At 40.9% G+C, this 20,097-nt stretch overlaps 4 protein-coding genes across 7 annotated transcripts in view; 1 reads left to right on the top strand and 3 right to left on the bottom strand.

The window, feature by feature from the left end:
- Positions 1–865: 865 nt before the first annotated feature.
- Positions 866–2,289, bottom strand: snrpg (small nuclear ribonucleoprotein polypeptide G). Its single transcript, XM_054791095.1, has 4 exons — positions 2,145–2,289; positions 1,918–1,940; positions 1,473–1,597; positions 866–1,079 (listed from the first exon to the last, which is right to left on the bottom strand). Exons 1-4 carry the CDS (start codon positions 2,174–2,176, stop codon positions 1,029–1,031), a joined length of 231 nt encoding a protein of 76 aa, XP_054647070.1. The 5' UTR covers positions 2,177–2,289; the 3' UTR covers positions 866–1,028.
- Positions 2,290–2,517: 228 nt separating this feature from the next.
- si:ch211-148l7.4 (uncharacterized protein LOC563603 homolog) lies at positions 2,518–4,828 on the bottom strand. 2 transcript variants are annotated; one of them, XM_054791084.1, is made up of 3 exons: positions 4,700–4,828; positions 4,193–4,350; positions 2,518–4,106 (listed from the first exon to the last, which is right to left on the bottom strand). In XM_054791084.1, the coding sequence occupies exons 2-3, from the start codon at positions 4,327–4,329 to the stop codon at positions 2,933–2,935; spliced, it is 1,311 nt and encodes a 436-aa protein (XP_054647059.1). In that variant the 5' UTR covers positions 4,330–4,350; positions 4,700–4,828; the 3' UTR covers positions 2,518–2,932. The 2 variants fall into 2 exon arrangements, with proteins under 2 accessions (XP_054647059.1, XP_054647051.1); XM_054791076.1 differs by having other exon boundaries at positions 4,193–4,353; positions 4,700–4,820.
- A 1,776-nt stretch (positions 4,829–6,604) lies between these two features.
- On the bottom strand, positions 6,605–19,321 carry tbc1d22b (TBC1 domain family, member 22B). 2 transcript variants are annotated; one of them, XM_054791058.1, is made up of 14 exons: positions 19,045–19,321; positions 16,895–16,951; positions 16,474–16,666; positions 16,154–16,277; positions 13,427–13,594; positions 13,271–13,341; positions 13,033–13,161; positions 12,875–12,940; positions 12,433–12,547; positions 12,178–12,284; positions 12,032–12,107; positions 11,747–11,874; positions 10,208–10,303; positions 6,605–8,880 (listed from the first exon to the last, which is right to left on the bottom strand). In XM_054791058.1, the coding sequence occupies exons 1-14, from the start codon at positions 19,098–19,100 to the stop codon at positions 8,752–8,754; spliced, it is 1,515 nt and encodes a 504-aa protein (XP_054647033.1). In that variant the 5' UTR covers positions 19,101–19,321; the 3' UTR covers positions 6,605–8,751. The 2 variants fall into 2 exon arrangements, with proteins under 2 accessions (XP_054647033.1, XP_054647039.1); XM_054791064.1 differs by lacking the exon at positions 16,895–16,951.
- A 121-nt stretch (positions 19,322–19,442) lies between these two features.
- LOC129183056 (myelin transcription factor 1-like) overlaps positions 19,443–20,097 on the top strand; it is a 117,071-nt gene continuing 116,416 nt past the window's right edge. The window contains exon 1 of one of the 2 annotated variants that reach the window (XM_054779936.1): positions 19,443–19,548. The gene's annotated coding sequence lies outside the window, so the exon portion shown is untranslated. The remainder of the gene's footprint in view (positions 19,549–20,097) is intronic. The other variant, XM_054779865.1, reaches the window with a different exon arrangement.

Genomic DNA, 20,097 nt, shown 5'->3' with positions numbered 1-20,097 from the left:
TTTTTCCGTTGTTGTATATCACCTAAATCACCGCACTATCTCAATATACTCCAGGGTTTACTTATATTAACTGAAATAATTTAATTATAATTTTGCCAGACACATTAGGTGAATGTGCACAAACTGTCAGATCGTTATCGCCAACACCAGCCTGAATGTTCAAATACGAGAATAATGTTCAAATGAATTCAAAAGTGGGAAAAATAGAGCAAAAGGGCAAATTGTTAAGCGAAACTGAAATGTTGATACTCAAAAGCTTTTTTTTGACAAATACATAAAAATATCAAAGTGCCGCTTGATTTTCAATATGCAGCCTTCTGTGGAAAATGTTTGGATACCCCTGATAAAGTTTCTAAGGGGGTATATTCAAATTTTAAATTAATTTAATACACTAAGATCTTGGCATTGCAGCACTCACATGAAATACGAACGACATTTTTAAGATTACGGTACATACCTGTACATTTAATTTGATACAATCACTTCAAAATGCAGTAAAACACTGGATTTACCTGAATTACATCCATAAGAAATGCATTTTTGTTCCTGATGTAACCCGCCCTGCCCGCACCGGGGCTCAAACACAGGACCTTCGCAATGGGAGACGAGAGCGCTGACCACACGGCCAAAAGCCCGTTCTGTCGACTGCGTGTTCAGCGCAGCTCTCAAGGCAGAGGGAGTGAGGTTTACCAACGTACACTTGCACAGCCTAACAGGTTGGCATTCGTTACACTGACATTGGGTAAACATGGATAAAAACAAATTCAGGTTTAAGGAAAACCATACTACACTGCAGTCATGAAAAGGTAAGATTAAATTATGTGCAGTTCACAACTGGGAGATGAAGTGACACAAGCACACAAAGTACAAAGAACATTGTTTTATTCACAAACATGCCTTTCCATTCAACTTGAGACATTTTACACAAGTCATTTTGCTTGTCAAACAAAAGTAAAAAAAAAAACAAAGAAAAAAAACACAACCCAAAACATCAGAATCGAAACACAGACAGACCCTTTTGTTTCATCTCAGACTCTCTCCAAGGCCTCCAACATGATGATGCTGTTGCCTCTGATGACCTACAACATAAAAGATATAAACACTTGAGCTCTCGGTCTCGCCTTTTTAGTCATCCCATAAGCAATTCCCCTTTTATTCATACTACAGGCCAGTCTTGGTAAAAACAGCACAGCACCAGTCTTAGCTGGCTAAACCTGACATAGAAAATTGGATGGACACACTTAACTATTACCATTGTCCTGTTACGGTAAATACAATTAAAAAAAACAGGATGTCTTTGCACCAACTTTGTTTTGCATGTTTTGAGTAACAAAGCATGAATGTAGAACTGTCACTAGAGATCGAGGAGTACCGGGACGAGAGCCACATAGTAAGAAAGCATGCAAATACGGTTTTGATTCTAATGACAGCTAACTTAACACTTTACTGTGAAAGAGATACTGGATACTGACCACCATGCCGATGGTATGCTGTTGTCCCCCTGGTCCCATTTCCAGACAGTCATCCACCACAAGGTTCATAAAGGGGTCAAACCCGCGAAGGATGCCCTGTACATGTCTGCCTCCGTTCAACTTTACTGAAGGCATCACACAAATTGTTACACATTGTTAACATTAGAGAGTGAAACCACTTACCCGGTTCTGAAACGCATTTTGATTGTCCCAATGTAACCCAGTGTCATTTTAATGCCCGTTATTCATTCAAAAAAAAGCAACAGTACAGCAATACCACGTAACTGCGTCCATATTTATAAATAATTGGCTCTTTTGCATCAACATGCAGAGCTCCACACACGTAGCAATTACCACGGCTTTCTGAATATTATATATAATATAATATATTATGTATTCACTGGTTTCCAGTGGTGGTTGTTTAAAAGCAACGGGGTATACTCACACGAAAGCTTCTTGTCCATGAACCTGTAATTTAAAAAGATTGGCTTGAATATCAGTTACATTAATAGCTCACACTACAGATGCTACGAGAACACATAGGCTAACAACTGCTAGCTTCTTTTAGGGTACATGGAAAACAGCCTGCTAGCGGTACGGCCATTGTTAGTCAATCACAAACGCATGCGTGTGGTAAAAGCAGCTGTGAATGTTGATTTTGAAATAACTTACTTTTTTAGCTCGGGAGGATGTGCTTTGCTCATTTTGTCTTTGATTCTTGACTGTTACACACGGACGTTGGTAGCCTTTTCGTTTCACAGACGCGCCGAAGGAAACGTGTCTTGAGCAACCGGAAGTTCTTGTTCCTTCTTCGTTAGATGATAACAGCGCTGATATACAATCTTTTAATTGCTGCCCCCTACTGGATTGAGTCGCCCACTACATCCGACGCAGTTGGAGTCAAAAGGGGTTAACGTGTTAGATAGACTATCCCGGTGACTTTCAAACACACGTGTATGTTAGTGAAGATAATACTGCAGAATACATTTCTATGTTAATTGAAAGCTAAGCATATATCCCATTAGATAAATAATAATACAACAACCATCTTTTCAGGCAGTTTAATGATGAACAACCCAACTCAAAAAACAATTTAGAAATCACTTTAGAAAATCAAATGGAAGTTTCAAAACTGTAGAAAAGAATTTCACAGCAGATTTTTTTAAAACAGAAGCAGAAAAAAAACTCACAACAATAGTTACGTGGCCAAACCACACTTGTATAAAGTTAAACATACTGCTGAGCTCATAAAAAGGCAAGTATTTGGGTAGGACTATCGAAAGATGCAGGGGGAAATGTTGAACCTGTGGCTTGTATAACCCTAATCTGTTTTGGCCCGTCAGATGTGTAAATTTCTTACAGTTGTTGGCTAGAACACCTCGGAGCACATCAAGTGTAAGAAACATGAGCAGGATTTTTCCACTCTCTGACCCACAAAAGGCAAGATATTCAAGAATCCCTCAGACTTTGCCGGCCTGATGTTTGTTTTGTCCATGCAAGTCCTCCTCCTCCTCCCTGGTGTGCAGGTGCTCCTGACAGTGTTCTAAGAAGGAATCTAGTGCCGAGAAGCCCTCCTGGCAGGGAATACAGTGGTAGAACCTCTGCCTTCTCGACGACGACCACTTGAAATTGTGCATCTCTTCTGTGCACACGCTGCACTCTCTGCTCACCTCGGAGGAGTCGTGGAGCTCCACGTGCTCCCTAAGCTGTGACTGCAGGGAAAAAACCTCCGTGCATGAGGGGCAGGGGAATTCTCCCTCCACTTCCACCATGTCCTCGTCCTGCTCCTCCTTCATAGGCCTCCCTGGACCAGACCGCACGGTCTTGCCCTGTGCCAGGCTGGTCTTCACGTTATCGTTTTGTCTCTGCTCTGGTGAATGGGGCTCTTTGGTGGCATTTCCTGTGACCTTACCTTTTTTGAATGCACTGAGACATGAAGTTGCAGTGTAGTGTGCATTCAGAGAGAGATGATGGAGGAAGAGCTTGCCACAAATGCGGCATGGATACGCATTTTTTTGCCTGCGCTTGTCCGCCCCTGATTGGGTCTCACTGACAAATTTTCTCTTCATGTGCGATTTTATGCTTTGCTTCTCTTTCCTGTGCATACAGAGCTTGGAGGTGTGCCTGAAGACCATGCTGCTGGAAGCACTACCCACAGTCTGCTTTTTGGACTTGATTAGTTGATTTGTAGCAAGACTCCTTCCCCTTTGGGCCTTCAACAGCTCCTTTCCATGGCTGCTCTTCATATGGCGCTTCACTCCTACCTGTGTGTGGAAGGTTCTAGAACAGATCTGGCACACAGTATTAGGTGCTCCGAGTCCTGAGACAAAGTGCTTCATTTTACCCTCACAAGAGAAAGGTGGAGAAAGGTTTAATAGCCTGGCATCCACTATACCTGAATAAGATGGCTCACTGAAACGATGCTGCTGATGCATCAGGGCCTGAGTGTGGGTGAAGCATCTCCCACATGTAACACATGCCTCTAGGTTACTATCTACAAGGAGAGGATGCCCATGGGGGGGGGACTGTGGCTTCACAAGGTTTGAGGTATCAATCATACATGCAGCACATGGCAACGAAGTCTGATTGCACTTGCACTGCAGCTGCAGGGATGACCTCTGGCAGAACTCCTGCCTGCAAAAAGGACACTGGTGAAGCTTCCGTAAGGTGCGTTTGACTTCCTGGTGGATCAGCAGCTCTGTGGCATCACCGACGCTTACGCCACATTCTTGACTTTCACGCTCAGGCTGATGCAACGGCTCTTGAGCGAACAAGCCTGCACTTTTGTCACTGCTGGTGCCTTGTTGCTGATGAACGACACCTGGGCTCTTGTAGTGCTCCAGTTGACTCCATTCATGCGTCGTCGACAGTGTCACTCCTGCTGCGATTACAGCATCACCAAAGCATAACATGCATTAAGAAACCAACAAAATGATTGGGTATCCATACAATTAATTAAAGTTACACTACTTTAGCACATTTGCTATCTTATGCTTTTGCCTAGCGTATAACACAATAATTAACATATAAATAAGCAAATACAGTGACATAAAGTGCGAAAGCAATACCTCGAACACAATATGGAAGTTTCAGCAACTGCTGCTGACATCGCCTTTGCTAACACTAGCGCGTGGCTAACGCTAGCAATACAAACACGCTGGGATTAACGCCGTCTTCTTTAAAAAAAAAACACACACACACACACACAAATAAATTAAACACCTTACCTTGCCACCTAAACACACGCTATTCGAAGGGATTCGTCGGACAGAAGAGTTCATGCTGAGAGACCAACAGACGGCTTTCGGCTGGCGAAAACAACCACTTCTCCTGCCTCTTAAGTGAAAGCAAACTTTAAGGGGGCGTTACTACAGGGGGCTGGCTTCCGTGACGTCACCATCTCACATCCTATCAGCTTTTGAGATTCCCATACCTTATACATACGTACATACGTACGCTTAAATGCCTGTAAGCAGCTCCAGTCAAAAGTTTGGACGCACCAAAACCGAAACATGAGAAACTGTGTCTAAACTGTTGACTGTCACTGTTCATTGTCACCTGTAATAACATTTATCTATTACCTCTAACATATCAAGACTTGGCCACACAGTCAGGAGATCGTGAAGACCTGAGTTGGAATCTCCGCTTGGGCATCTCGTGAGTTTGCATGTTATCCACGTGCGTGGGTGGGTGGGTTTTCTCCGGGTACTCCGGTTTATTCCCACATTCCAAAAACATGCATGTTAGGTTAACTGGCGACTCTAAGTTATCCATAGGTATGAATGTGAGTGTGAATGGTTGTTTGATTATACACTCCTGATCAAAATCTAAAGACCAGTTGAAAAATTGCTAGAATTTGCATTTTGCACATTTGGATCTTAATGAGGTTTTAAGTAGAGCTACATATGCAAAAACAAGAAGGGGGAGTGAGACAAAAAACATTCGGAACTTGTAATTTAAACAAAAAAAAACAACCCCAAGCTGAAATAGGTTGTTTAATACCTGATCAAAAGTTTAAGACCACAGATTATAAAAGCCAAAATCTGCTCAAAATTTTCATTTTCTGTCAGGCATTCACACTGTCATGCCCTCCTGATGGCCAAAGCTAAGCTTTCTCTTTTTGAACGTGGTCGGATTGTCGAGCTGCATAAGCAAGGCTTCTAGCAGCATGCCATTGCTGCTGAGGTTGGGCGCAGTAAGACAGTCATTCTAAGTTTTTTTTTCCTGAGATCCTGTGGTAGACCCAAAAAAATCACACCTGCGCTGAGCCGGAGGATCCGATTGGCTGTCCATCAAGACACAGGGCGGTCTTTGACCCAAATTAAGACCCTTACTGGTGCCGACTGCAGTGCAATAACCATCAGACGGCATCTGTGAAAAAAGGGTTTAAAAAAACAAATTCAAAGACTTCGTCTCCTTAAACGCCACAAAACTGTCCGTTTAGACTTTGCCAGGGAGCATCAAACATGGGACATTGAAAGGTGGAAAAAAGTTTTCATCTCTGGTGAGAAAAAAATGTAACCTTGACGGTCCAGATGGCTTCCAACGTGACTGGCATGACAAGGAGATCCCACCTGAGATGTTTTCTACATCCATCTTCACCACTTTGAGCAATGTTCCCACTAACCTCCTGGAAACACTCGCATCAAGCATGCTCAAAGTAATTTTTGAAGTGATTAACAAGAACTACTGGAACTAGTGGAGGTACTCATTACCAAGTCCTACTGAGAACATTTTTGTTATTTTTTGAGCGATGGCCTTAAACTTTTGATCAGCTGATAAACAGCCTATTTCAGTTTGTTTTCAATAAATTACTTTTTCAAAGTGTTTTTTGTCTCACTCCCCCATCTTGCTTTTGCATATTGTAGCTCTACTTAAAACCTCATTAAGATCCAAATGTGCAAAATGCAAATTCTAGCAATTTTTCAACTGGTCTTAAGATTTTGATCAGGAGTGTATGTGCCCTGCGATTAGCTGGCGACCAGTCCAGGGTTTACCCCGCCTCTCGCCCTAAAGTCAGCTGGGATAGGCTCCAGCATACCCCCACAACCCTTATAAGGATAAGCGGAACAGAAAACGGACGGATGGATGGACATATCAAGACAAATAAATGACGACCACAGACATGATTGCCCAAAACAAAAATAACAATCGTTTAATATAAACAAAAATAATATACAGCAGATACTGTAATAATTAAATACTCCCTTTAAGGCTGCAGTAACTGTCTACAGACTCATTCTAAACCAGCTTGCCTTGGCCCAAAGAAAGATTTGGCATATATTGATTAAACAGCAACAACACACATCCATGAACACGTTTTTTTTAGTCATCAGTTAAAAACAACGCCATGTATTGAACAAGTATGAAAAAAACAAAGAAAGACGGAAAGAACAATACCTTGAAGAGATGCATGAGTGAAATTGTACCGGAATGAAGAAGCAAGTAAATATATTGTAGCGCTTAAAAAAAACAAAACATGCCTAAAGAAAAGTGACAAAATAAAAACATATTGATGGATGACAATTTTCTGCCCCAAATTAGGTACAAGGTAGTACCTATTATCAGCACCTTATTTACTGTTAATACTCAGTCAGTAGCTCTGCCTTATTATGGGTGAATTGACATATTAGAATGGAATAAAAATGATTCCTGACCATCAATTTTGTCATATAGCTGCCACACAAACCAGGCATCCAGGCATTAGAGATAGCATGCCAAAGCATTTAGTTGATCTACATTACCTACTCCCATTTATGGAAACATCATTACCAAAGCTTATGATTGTCAAATCTTCCAAATGCAAAATGTATGTTCATAATGTGTTTCCTGCAATAAGAATACATGGGCGGTAACTCCCCTATTCCTCTACCAATCCCCAAATCTCATTCATTATTTCCGATGTTGCAAATAGGGAACAGTCTGAATCAAACAGAGACATAAAAAGCGGGACAGATGACGAAGCATTTATGTTACATCGCAAAAGACAGGCGCACATCTTCACAAAGGCATCATCATATACTCCTGAGCTGCACTGCTTGCACAGGACTGTTTGAAGTACAGCAGGGTTGCACTTTGAATACAATTGGAATACTCACCAGTGTCCTTCAGTACCACTGACTAAATCATTAAGTATATAGAATCATTCAAAACCAGGATGGCTGCTCATACAGAAGACTGCTGCTCTCACAACACAGTCAATATTGTTGGAGAAAACTAATCTACTAATAACTATTATCAATATTATTTATTTTTCTGTGTATCGAATCAAGGGTCAAAACTATGAAACACCAATTCCTGAAGGAAGCACATGCGCTATAGCTTGACTACCTTAACTGAAATATTAAAACATTCAATTTAAACCAATTGGTGTTACTTGTAGGATAAAGTAAGCTCGAAATGAGTTCTAAAGCTATATTATTTATTGGTTATTTTTTTCTAAAGCTACATTAACCTGGTGCCGCATTTCCCCTCAAGCAGTGTGGCATTAAAATTCACAGCCAAACTGAAAATGCTTTCTTAAATTTCACCTTGCTAAAAGTATACCGTTAACATCCATCTTTTTTTGCTACTTTTTGTACTTACCTGAAAACACAATGAAATAAAGTAGGAGACTGTAAATGATCCTAGTATTGAGATTAAGTGGACCTTTCTCTGAAGCAGAGAAGTTGGATTGGCTGATTGTGTAGTGCAGATCATTCTAATCACACCTAGCAACTTTTTTCTAAAGGGGGAGTTGGGAGTGACGCGGGTTTGACCTTATTTATATAACAACTTTCCACTGTTCAAACTATATCAAAGTACTGTACTGTACTTCTCCATGTCTCTGCAGCTCCTTAAAACAATAACTTCAAAATCAGTACAAAATAAAATGTGTTTACCAAGGATGATCTCACAGACATTCATCATCCCTTTACATCACAAAATGTTCTTCTGAAAATACATTAGACAGGAGAAACAATCAGTTGCACGACTGGAGCAAGATGGCAAAGGCATGTGCTTTATAGTGTAATAGTGTAACAGTCCAGTGTCAAATTGCAAACAAGGACGGCCCTCATTCACCGTGTGGACCTCCGTACTCCAGTGTGACCTTCACCATGAGGCTCATTTTCTCGGGATTGTTTTAGCGGGATAATCCGAAGCCTCAGAGACATCAGTGTCTTTGAGGGAACGTCCGAGACGAAGAGAGTTGAAGTGAGTCGAAGAATCGAGTGACTACTTCTGTCAGTCTAGTTTGACTTCACATCTTTAAGCACAGAATGTGCTGTGAATAGGAAGCCTATCTCTTGTAGTGACTGGGAGCATCTGCAAACATGTACTTCAGTCTATAAGCTTCAGCCAAGAGGAGGCCTACTTCTTCATTACCCCAGTGGATTGTGGGAAGGTTCTGCAGTAGTATAAGAAGGCCCTGAAGAGCAAAGGAAAATCAATCCTGATGTGAAAGCCAGCTAGAAAGATACCCCATTGATCCTGCACGGCATTCAAAAGTGCAGGTGGTTAAAAGGGACTGTACGCAACGGGCTCCTCGGCTGCCGAGTGGGCAGATGTTGATAGAGAAGAGTGATATCCTGCCCTCTTCCTGCTTTAAGTATGCAAGGTACGCCTGACATAACACACACGTGTGTGCTAGTTATGTTTGTTGTCGGCTACGGATAGTGATTTGGCAAGGTTTAGCTACTCACATTAGCCACTGCTGAATGTATAGCCTATTATAACAACATGACATTAACATTATATTTTTGGTTTCAAAAATATTTAATTTGGAGTGAGTTGCATACAGTCCCTTTAACACCGGAGCAGCTATAATCTGTGTAAAATCATGATTACACATTTGTAATACTTGCACAGATTGGCAAATCTCTTTTAAATGTAACACAAAAGTCTCTTTCAGCACATTCAAACAGTCACCCAACGTACATACTAACTAAAGACACTTGGAAATGACCCAGTCAGAACTTGCCATTAAAAATCTGTGGGGTGACCTGAGGAGAAGGAAGGCTGAGCAAAGAATATTTTCAACTTCATAGCAGCAGCGAGATCAACCACCACCACCTTCTCGTTTTACCATAAGTTATTCCTTGAATTCAATAGTGTTTCTCACCTCAATAACCCAAAATAGAGGCAAAGGAAGTTGCAAGAGCAAGCATTTTGACAAAGAACAGGATTGAATTCAAGAATTCACTCATGGGAAAACAGGAAGATGGTGGTGGTTGATCTCGCTGCCACATCGTGTCTTTGGGAACTGTCACGTCTTCAATGAAGGTAAAAGTAACCTTAAATGTTCATTTATCCCTTTTATATGAATTTATAAATGATTTTATGCATGTACAATGAAAATTGTAGGATGCTAACAAGGAAGGATGTTTGCTGATAAGAAAATTCATTAAGACCACAGTTGGCCTCAAGCAGTGTATTAATAATACAGCAAGACGGGTGCCATATCGTACGCTAACTGGAGAATGCACGCAAGCCGAGGCAAAATCGTGGCGTAAATTTCCGACGTCAACTAAAAAACAACTGTATAATCAAATGATTGTATTCAATATTCAAACTTTCGTCTTTTTTTGTGCATGATAAATAGGTCAGTTGGTCTACTGGGAACTTAAGCCTGGAAAAATCCTATAAATAAACAATGCCAGGAAGACCAAGGCATGTTTACTGTAAACGAGCCATGGCCTTTGGGGTTCAAAATGAATATATTTTTTTAAGTATGGTGACTAAAAAGGCAAGCATACCTGAAAGTCAACCATAGAGAGAATTTCTTTGCGCCATTCAATGAGGAATGCGGCGCAGACGTACAAGTGAAAGTGGGAAAATCCTTCTGCTTCAGCCTGTGAAAAGACAAATGAAGGATGATGAAGCCAAATACGACACACACATTCAGCAGTGTGCATTTTCGAGCAAGTTTGCACTCATTTGGGACTCTATATACTTGAGGCGATAGTTTGGATTTTTTGACATGAAGTTGGATGACATCCGCATCAGCAGTGTAGTGCATCCACAGTGACTTTTGTGTATTTCGGCCATTCTAAGCAATATCGGAACTTCCTTGCTTGGCGCATTGATTTCACATAGCAACGTCGTAGAAACGAACGCCTACACCTCTTACTAACGTTTCCAAACTCGGAAATAAAAACACAGCAGCAGTGGAGGCATCTCGAATATGTAGCCTTACCTTTTGGTCGTATCTGAGGTACTCGCGACTGTGGTGAAGCTAGTAATAGCTAGCTGGTGTGTTTTGGCTACGTGTCAATATGCCAGTAGTGTAGTTCGATCGGCGTAACAATGTTAACAATAATAATAATAATAACAATGTTGCTGTAGCTTGATTAATATGCACATCACATTGTATGTAAATGGAGCGTTGGCGTTTTTTGGAGATTTTTTCAGACAACTTTATAGAAGGAATAAGTAGGTCCCATACATGCGGTAATGAGATTGCACTTTTTATCTGTTTCAATATCATTAAAACGCACAGAAAAGAGAAAGACATATGTGTTCATGTTTCACATAAGGATTGTGGATGATGGGCAAAATTCCAAAATAAGCGCCGTGTTCCTTTAAAATAAGCATTTTGTTTCTCAAAACAATATGCGTTCAAAACATTTGCATTACAAAACTGTTGCCCACAAAAAAGTAAGACCTCTCAATCGGTCAGGGATATTTTTTCTCTGTTGGTATCAATGCGCCCGCGACCCTAATGAGGAGAAGCGGTATAGAAAATGGATGGATGGATGGTATCAATGCGCGCTAACGCTTATCCATTGCTGTGTATGTGTTCCACACATGTGATGACGATCACTGTGACGAGAGAGTGAATGTGACAGCTACGCTAGAGTGTTATTGTCAAATAACAAAATATCTAAAAAAAAAAAAAAAAAAAAAAAAAAGTGCGGATTTGTAATTATCTGGGCTTTAACAACAAGAATACGTCTTAATCGACCTACATATTCCATCGTTTTCCTGTCATGCACACAGGCAACTCTGGCTTCTTGCCGTATACTGGATGTGTACATAAGTGGCCTGGTTAAATCCACATCATAGCGCACACTTCAGCGAGAATGATTACGTTCCTCCACGCCCAAGACAGAGGAAACAAACATGTTTTGAAGAGATCTGCTGTTCCAGGTATCAAACGAGCTATACTCATCTGGAAAGCAGTCAAAATAAGACGGAAAAAAGTAACTATGGGTATAGTCTACTCACATCTATTACTTCATGTCAAAAAATCCGAACTATCCCTTTAAGAGCCTGGAAGATGGTGCATACTCCACCTGGTAGGTGTCCCAGAGACGGATCGTACAACGCAGTGGCAGCTCCCTCATCAACAGATTGTTCATCCAGCGGAACGCAAACTGTAAATACTCCACCTCATACTTTTTGAAATGATTGTGAATGTCCTCTGGAGACAGACACACATTAACACCAATAACTTAAATTGTGTGTTCTTTCACCTTCTGCATGAGTTAGCTTGTAGATGAAGAATCAGTGGATTCAAGTTTTACTTTGGGATTGTGGGTCTGTTTTAAAGCTAGTGGATGAATAAAGACCAGGCTTACCGTCAATCCGACTGACAAGCTCCTCTAAAGCTTTGACTTTGTTCTGGATTCCCGGCTGAGCAAAGGTGTAATTGTCCTAAAACAACAGCAGTTTCACAAACCAAGCACACTTTAAGAAAATGACTCATACAAATATGCGTGCGGACCTGTATTCCGTCCAGCAGCTTGCTCATACACCAGAAACTGTCAGCCTCAATGTTTCTTTGAGTGTCCAGAGGCAGGGCAGCTACCTCAAAGTTCTCCATGTCCTCCACTGGAAGAACAAATAACGACTAAGTGAGAATGTAACACCCAAAAACTGATATTAACTGACAATGGATAAAGAAATACAAATAATTAAAAGAAGTAGAAAAACAGTCAGTATACAGCAAATAGGTCCGATTTCCCCACTGGCAACTTACTGACAAACTCAGAGAGGAAGACAACAAAAAAGGGTGTGACTAGATCATTGATTCCCTGGACATAACCACTGGCCGGGTGTCGAATTGCCCAGATGAAGAGAATACGCTCAAACACCTGAAGGGAAGAGATGACAACACTACCTGTAAAGACATCCTAAATAAAGTCCATGTCAAACTTACAAAAAGTATGTGTTAAAAAATGACAATCACAGATGTAAGCGCTAACACGTACACTTTAAGCCCAATACATTTTAGTATAAAGAAAAAAAAGCAATGTAATATACAGAGTGTTAAAAGTTGGTGTCTACACTCTTGTTTAAACACTACATCTTCACAGGTTGTGTATAGGTTGTGTCATGTCTGTCACTGTTTGCTCAAAAGAACTCCAAAATATAAATGGAAAGGATCTGAGAAGCAGTTTTATTGCTTATTCAGCTTTTACCTCTTGCACTACGGGCTGCTGAAACAATGGAATGAGAGGGTTGGTCCTTGGAATGTCGATGTGAATCTACAGAAAGGGGACAATTAATGTCCAGGGTTCCTTTTTAGATCATAGTACGCTGTATTTTGTCTGTTAATAGCAGTCAACTGTAAAATCACCTGTCGGTATGTATCTTTGTAGTGCTCATCTGTTCTGGAGTGATAATATTGAACAATGAAGCCAAAGTATTCTTCTCGCTTCCTTTTGAGAACTAGCTCCCTGCGCTCCTTATTGGCCGGCAGGTAACCCTGGCAGGGAGAAGAGAGGAGACGCGAAGAAGGGGACTCAATTAGTCAACAGACTCAATTAGAGTGGATTATGGAATAGAACTTCCGAACTGTGTGTAATGAAACTTACAGAGAGAAGCCTCCATGTGATTGGACGGACTTCCCTTGGTATACCTGACCAGCTGTGCTTCCGGAGTTCCTCTGAAACCCATTACGAACAGACACAATTAGTACAATCACAGCAACTACTACTCTCTACCAAATGCATATATGCGCTGTGTCCTACCAAGGTCAGTGTTGGCACTAGCCAGCAGCTGCTTGAATTTGTCCAGCCGGCTCTTCTCCCTCACCGTCATGGGAGGGGCTCCTGATGCGTTCTGGTCTGAAATGCGTGCCACCAGTGGGATGATGGGCCGAACCGGGAGAGACTGCTGCTTCTGAAGTGTGGATCGAACTGTCGAAGGCCACACAAGCAAATTGAAAATATCCAAGAAGATGTTGTATCAGAGGGCATGTGAGATGCGAGACATTTTCAGCACACATTGCTAAATCAACTTAATACACACCCCAGTATAGGCACATCACTGTAACAAATTTTGCTGGGCGAAAACCGCCCTACAAATTATTGTCGATAATCCATATTATTGACAACATTTTTGAGACCATTTTTTCATTAATTATTTGTACATCGTATCAAAAGCAATAGACGTAAATTTTGTAACGGGAATGTCAAGAACTTTTAAATAAATTTAATAGACAAACAACATAATAAAAACAAAAAAAGACAAAAAACGAATGAAAATAAAATGGACTCTCAGCCTCTTTTAGCAAAAACTGCACTTAAATATCACAATCATATCCAAAAACCAAAAAATAGACCCTTTCTCTGTTAAGAAAAAAAAAACACACACACACATGTAGTTATGTTGTGTATTGTTAAACTAATGAAGGGCGATCATATTTGAGCTGGACCACAAATCTTGTTGTGGTGGAGTAAAATGCAGTGTTTCTGTTGTCCTTCAACATGCCTTCTTTCACTCGGTTATACGGCTGAAGAATTGCTGTTTATGACATGTACAGTACATGTATGTTTTCCCAGACAATTCGTACTGTCTGTCAAACATTTCTAGAATTCCCCGAAATGTCGTCTTTGGTTGCATTTCTTTTGAAATGTAGAGAGTGACACTGTCTGAGAGTGCGCACCATTTTGCGCTATGTAATGGTAACTTGCGCTATGTAATGGTAAACTGTCATTCACTCACATATCATTCTCTTCAATCAAATATCCATCCATCCATCCATCTATCTTCTACGCCGCTTATCCTCAGTAGGGTCGGGCGTATGCTGGAGCCTATCCCAGCTGACTTTAGGCGAGAGGCAGAGTATACCCTGGACTGGTCTCCAGTCAATTGCAGGGCACATGTTCTTATTAATTTTCTTGTGTTTTTCTTTCTTTTTTTGGGAGAATGAACAGAAAAAGAATTTCATTGCATAGCAGAACTACCTGTTTTACTGTGCATATGACAAAAAAACCTCTTGAATCTTGAATCATATAGACAAACAACCATTCACACTCACATTCATCCCTATGGACAATTTAGAGTCGCCAATTAACCTAACATGCATATTTTTGGAATGCGGGAGGAAGCCAGAGTACCCAGAGAAAACCCACACGTGCGCGGGGAGCTTCAATCAAAGAATCTCACAAAATATAATTTTGACTAACATTACAAATAAAGGTTTGCAAAAACACCCAACAACTAAGGGAAATGAAAACAGGGTGTTAGAAAAATAAATACATATAAATACATACATATACAATATAAAAACTTACAAAAAACAGAATGCTCAAGAACAGTCAGTAGTTGACAGAACCAGGACTGTGCCCATATACTGTAGTCCAGTCAGGCTATAGCTTATACTTCACAAAGCCTCTTTGATGCACACATTTTTCACACTTTTCTTAGACTGGCGACTTCAGCGACGTGAAAGTATGACATCCCCGGGTCTCTACACATGCAAATCTTATTTTGTCATCTTTGACAAACACACCAGTTCAAGCACAAATGCTCACGAATCACTAATAAATAATAATAATGCTAATGAATTCCCTCGTGAGCCTTTGCTGCCATCTCATTGAGCGGTGTGTGTGCACTTGCTCAACTCTGCCTTTGTCACATTGACACAAGCCCCCAAATAGCGGTCCTCGGGCTATGCCTGCTGGCAGCTCGTAACCAAAATTTTAGCTCGCAAGTAAAAAAATCCGCCTACAGACGGGTCGCATCCAAAAAACACTCATATGCCAAGCTAGCGCTGTAAAAATGACAATAAAAAATACCTGCAGTGCTCCAGTACCTTCTCTCTGGCATTTGAGAGTGGATGTACTCCGTAACAACTCAATTCACAGAGACAATAGATACAAATAACTTTCCATTCAAAATACCCTTTTCTTTGTCAATTTCTGCCCAATATTTGTTCCCGCTTGTGGCTCAACATCAGCTGCCACACTGCTGCATTTCCTCAAACTACGCTGTGCGCCGAGGGTTAAACAGGACGTGTGCAGGTTAATCATGCATAAAAAAAGCACTACACTTTTATATTAACAGTGGTAATCATATTGTTAAGAATGTTTAAATGTTGCCAGGGCGGTTAATGCAATAATAATATGAAGAAACTGGAGGTTGACCAGTATACTGGAACAAATTGTGTTGACCCTCAGAGGATGCACTTGAAATGCATCTGTAGGAAATTGTTGTAGCCTTTGAGGCATAAAGTATATACAAGTATACACCATTCCCTTCTGTTTGCATAGTCTAAGCAACAAGCAGTTTGGTCACTATCATGGGTTTGCATGGGTGTAATGATTTTCTATCCATTTTAAAGACTCTAAATAAAATGCCAGATGTAATCCTAACAACCTGAAGTCTCTCATTACCTTCCCTATGAGTCACTTGATAAGCTGCTCAATGGTTAGTCACGCATAAGGACCTTCAGCACGATATCAGTCTCCTACCTGAGGACGTGCAGAGGTGGACCTCGCTGTTTGACTTGACAACTTTGCCATTGACATGCTTGTGCTCGGTGTCCTCCTCTGTTGAGTGTGACATTCCACTATGTGTGACCCCAGACATGTCTTGCTGCGCAGCAGAAAAGAAGTAGCAGATCAGTTACATTTCCTTATTCGGTCACTGAAAATTGCTGTGGGATTTATTGTAGTTCATACGTTGCGACTGCTCTAAATGAAAGCACATCAAGAGCTGAAAGAAGGACACAAGCTTCTTCTATAAATGCATTAGAAACAATAAGTGCTCAGGCATAACATCACGAAGCTACCTGCTTCTGAGTGAATGCTGAGTGTGCGCCAGATGGCAGGGAAGAACAGAGGGCAGGGCCAGCAAGGAAATCGTCATCTTCCTCATCGTCATCAATGTCCCAAGCATCGTTCGTGCTGCGAGCAAACTCATGAAAGCTTGACGTCTTTTTAGACTTGAGATTGTTGAACTTCAGCTTTGTGTCTTTGGGATACCTGCATCAGCAAAGGCAAGGAAACGACAAGAAACAAACCATTAGCTTTTGAATTGACAGGTGGCGTGGGTAGAATACAATCACACAACGTAAATATACTGCATAAATGTGGTAAAAATAAAGCGGGAAATGAAATGATCTGGCTGCAGACCAAACCAAACTGAAGGAAATGAAAGGCATCCATGCGGACGACATGATAGCATGCAGTCCACGGCCTATGAGCACTTACAAGCGTCGCAGTCGTGGGTCCAGAGGAGGATGCTGTGCTCCATAAACAGGCTGCACACTGAAGGAGACCACATGTGAACTACATATGCCTACAAAATCATAACTACTTTTTCTTCTGTGCTCATTCTATGAGTAATGGCTGAGGGCTCTCATCAACTATCATTCAGAGGAAAGTTAACAGGCACTGGATTATACGTATACAGTACCTGATCAACTCTTTGATTTATTGTTTGACAGATAGTGAAACTTAAAAAAAAAAAACCCAACCAGTCCAAAAACTCAAAAGGTCCAACCTAAAAGGATACACTCACATCATTTTTAGTTAATCCTATTTTTTGAATTCTGTTCACTTGTACATGCACACAAACAATTCTAATATGATCAATAATCCTTCACAGTCAATGCAGTATGTCTCCACTTAGAGAGTGGTTTTGGCAGAGGTTTGCTTTCACTGTGAGGATGACAAGCTGGTTCGTTTGTGTTTGTGTCGTCGTCGTTTGCATAAGTCAACTGAAAGTAAAGCTGCTGGCTGAGAACTGGGCTGGCTCATTATCTGACAACACCAGAGTCTGTCAGACTTGTTTTATCAGGAGCAAGCCAAGAACAGTAAACTGCTGTAGCTGCTGGTTTCCCCATTCAAACATAATGTATAGTCGACCTGCAACTAACAATTACTTTCATAATTGATTAACCTGAAGCTTGTTGCTCTGCTTAATCAATGGGTCAGGCCCTAGACGGACCAAGTCGATATGAACCAAACACAAGCAGGTAGCGGTTTGGTCCGCAACATATCAGAAAAGAGTTGAAAACGCAGATCACTGTTTTTCAAAGTCAAAGCTGATGTGGGTGAATATCTTGTTTTGCCTAAAATACCAAAGATAATAGGTCTGCTTTCATAGATGACGAAGGAAATAAAAAATATTCACATTTCACAGGCTTAAATCAGAAACATTCAATTGAATACTAAAAGAGTTGTAAATTATTTGCATAATCGATTAATGTTTGATTCATTGAGTACTTGTTGCAGCTCTAATGTATAGGCTATTTAGGTATCCAGCATTTACACTTACATCGGTTGTGGTGAGATTACGTGTGTGTCACAAAGACAGCAAAACCCTCTTAGTACAGATCCTCTCAGTTTGCTTTTCGACTAACTGTCACGACTGTGCAGGCAGAGAAAAAGGATGCCGGTCAAGAGCAGACTTCTTCTCTAACACTTGGAGGAAAACATGCTTCCGCCATACTGTCCATCAGACCTCAGCAGCCTTGCCATAGCTTCATTATAGTTTGTTTTGACACACACTCAGATTGGAAACTACTACAGTATAACATAAAGTACACAACAATTAAACTGTCTTCCATAATGTAACCATGTTAATGATACTTGTACAAAGTACCTTTCAAGATTATTTAAAAGGTCTGTGTCAGGGGTGTGAAAAGTACAGCCTGGGGGCCATTTTCAGCCCACACCTTGTTTTTTTTTTACTACTCTCAGCATATTGTAAAAATAAAATAAATAATGATTAAGATTATTAATTAGATATATTCCAGTTCACACGCTAACCTGGTTTCAGAAGGGTTAAATTACAAATACAGAAGGCCTCTGAAAATAAATGCAGACGGTCATAATGTTGGCTACTTCGATCAGTAAATGGTGATACATAATCGCTGTGATTTCAACTGACATGCCGTTACAGTGACATTCACCACGTAGCCACTGTTTGGAGGCAGGTGCTAGTCGGCTAATGCTAATTGGCAGAACTATTTAGCCAGAGCCAGTTAGCCTGTGCTAGCGCCCCGCCGGCAAGCACAAGGAACATATGGCGGGGCTACACGCAAGTACTAACAGATACCTATCTGGTTCTGAGCGACAGAACCCGCAGAGATAGATGGACGTCTGACACCGAAACCCAGGAACATCTATTCAATATAATCAGACAAATATTGACAACATAGGTAGAAAAAACATTTAATCCACAACAATGACAGCTCATTCGCTGCCATGATGTACTTTCACTTAGATAATGGACGTTAAATGTTAAGATTATGTTCTTGTCTACACTTTACTGGGATGGTACAAGCCAATGCGTTGTTCTCAAAGGTCTTTTACCCAACATTAATATCAGTAAGAGCAAGTAGGGAAAGTCCTACCTTCCGGGAACCTTTGCGTTTTTCCTCCAAAAATTGATCCTGTTTTCAGTGGCCATACTCGGATATGACAGCCCTCCCTCAAGTCGACACCAAGACCGGCTCCCTGCACAGGTCAACCATGAGGAAACCGCTTATGCCAGTCATTGGCGACGACTCAGGTCCTGTCAGCTCTCTGTCTGTCCCGCCTTGGCATGAGTTTACACTACCGATAAAACACTGTTAATCGTTTAAAAGCAACGACAGGGATAATAAGAGCCGATGGAAGCCGCCATCTTGGGCACACTGAATCCAAGCGTGTGATTGGTGGAAAGGGCACACAGGTGCAGGGGGAGTAGCCAATAGGGGAGCGCGAGGGAGGGTCCTGGATGTCGTTATAAACGCGCAGCGCGGAGACGTTAGAAACTTTGTTGTTGTTGTAAACTTTGTTGTTTCTCTGTTTTGGGTTGCTTTCACGGTGTTCAACGGCCTGCTGTGTTGTTTATATGTTGCTTCAACACATATCAGGTAGGAATCATAAACTTTGAAAAATGAGAGCAACCAAAACCCACAAACAAAATAACTGTGTTGACCACTATAGTAGATCCATACGTTTACTAGCAAATTTGGATGTACTGTCCATGTGTATTAGATCTGAAACACGACCATAAAAGCCCGGGGAGAAAATGAAAACAAAACTAAATTGATTGTTGAACATGAGTCACAAGCCAATTCGTAAATCAAAACCTTTCTTCCGCATTTGGACCTTTTATCTGATGAGCATAGTACTGTACTTCTCCTTTTTGTCAGGAAAATGCTGCATTTAAAGCCTCCATTCAGAAGAGGGCAGACTTTCTTCGTTGTCAATGAAACCTGTTGAGCCACCCACTATTTACTGTAAATCATCCTGTAAATGTTGCATGAATTAAGATCATAAAGCAAAGCAACCAACAAACACATTTGTTATTTGTTTCAAACTGAAAGTAATTTAAAACAACGTGACTCAATCCAGTTGAAGACACACTGACACTTTCATTTGTGTTGTATTCAAATTCTGGCAAATGGGATGTGACTTTT

Source organism: Dunckerocampus dactyliophorus, chromosome 1 (assembly GCF_027744805.1).
Source record: "Dunckerocampus dactyliophorus isolate RoL2022-P2 chromosome 1, RoL_Ddac_1.1, whole genome shotgun sequence".
NCBI lineage: Eukaryota > Metazoa > Chordata > Actinopteri > Syngnathiformes > Syngnathidae > Dunckerocampus > Dunckerocampus dactyliophorus.
Note: the sequence above shows the minus strand (reverse complement) of the source record. Positions and strands in the feature narration are given on the sequence as shown.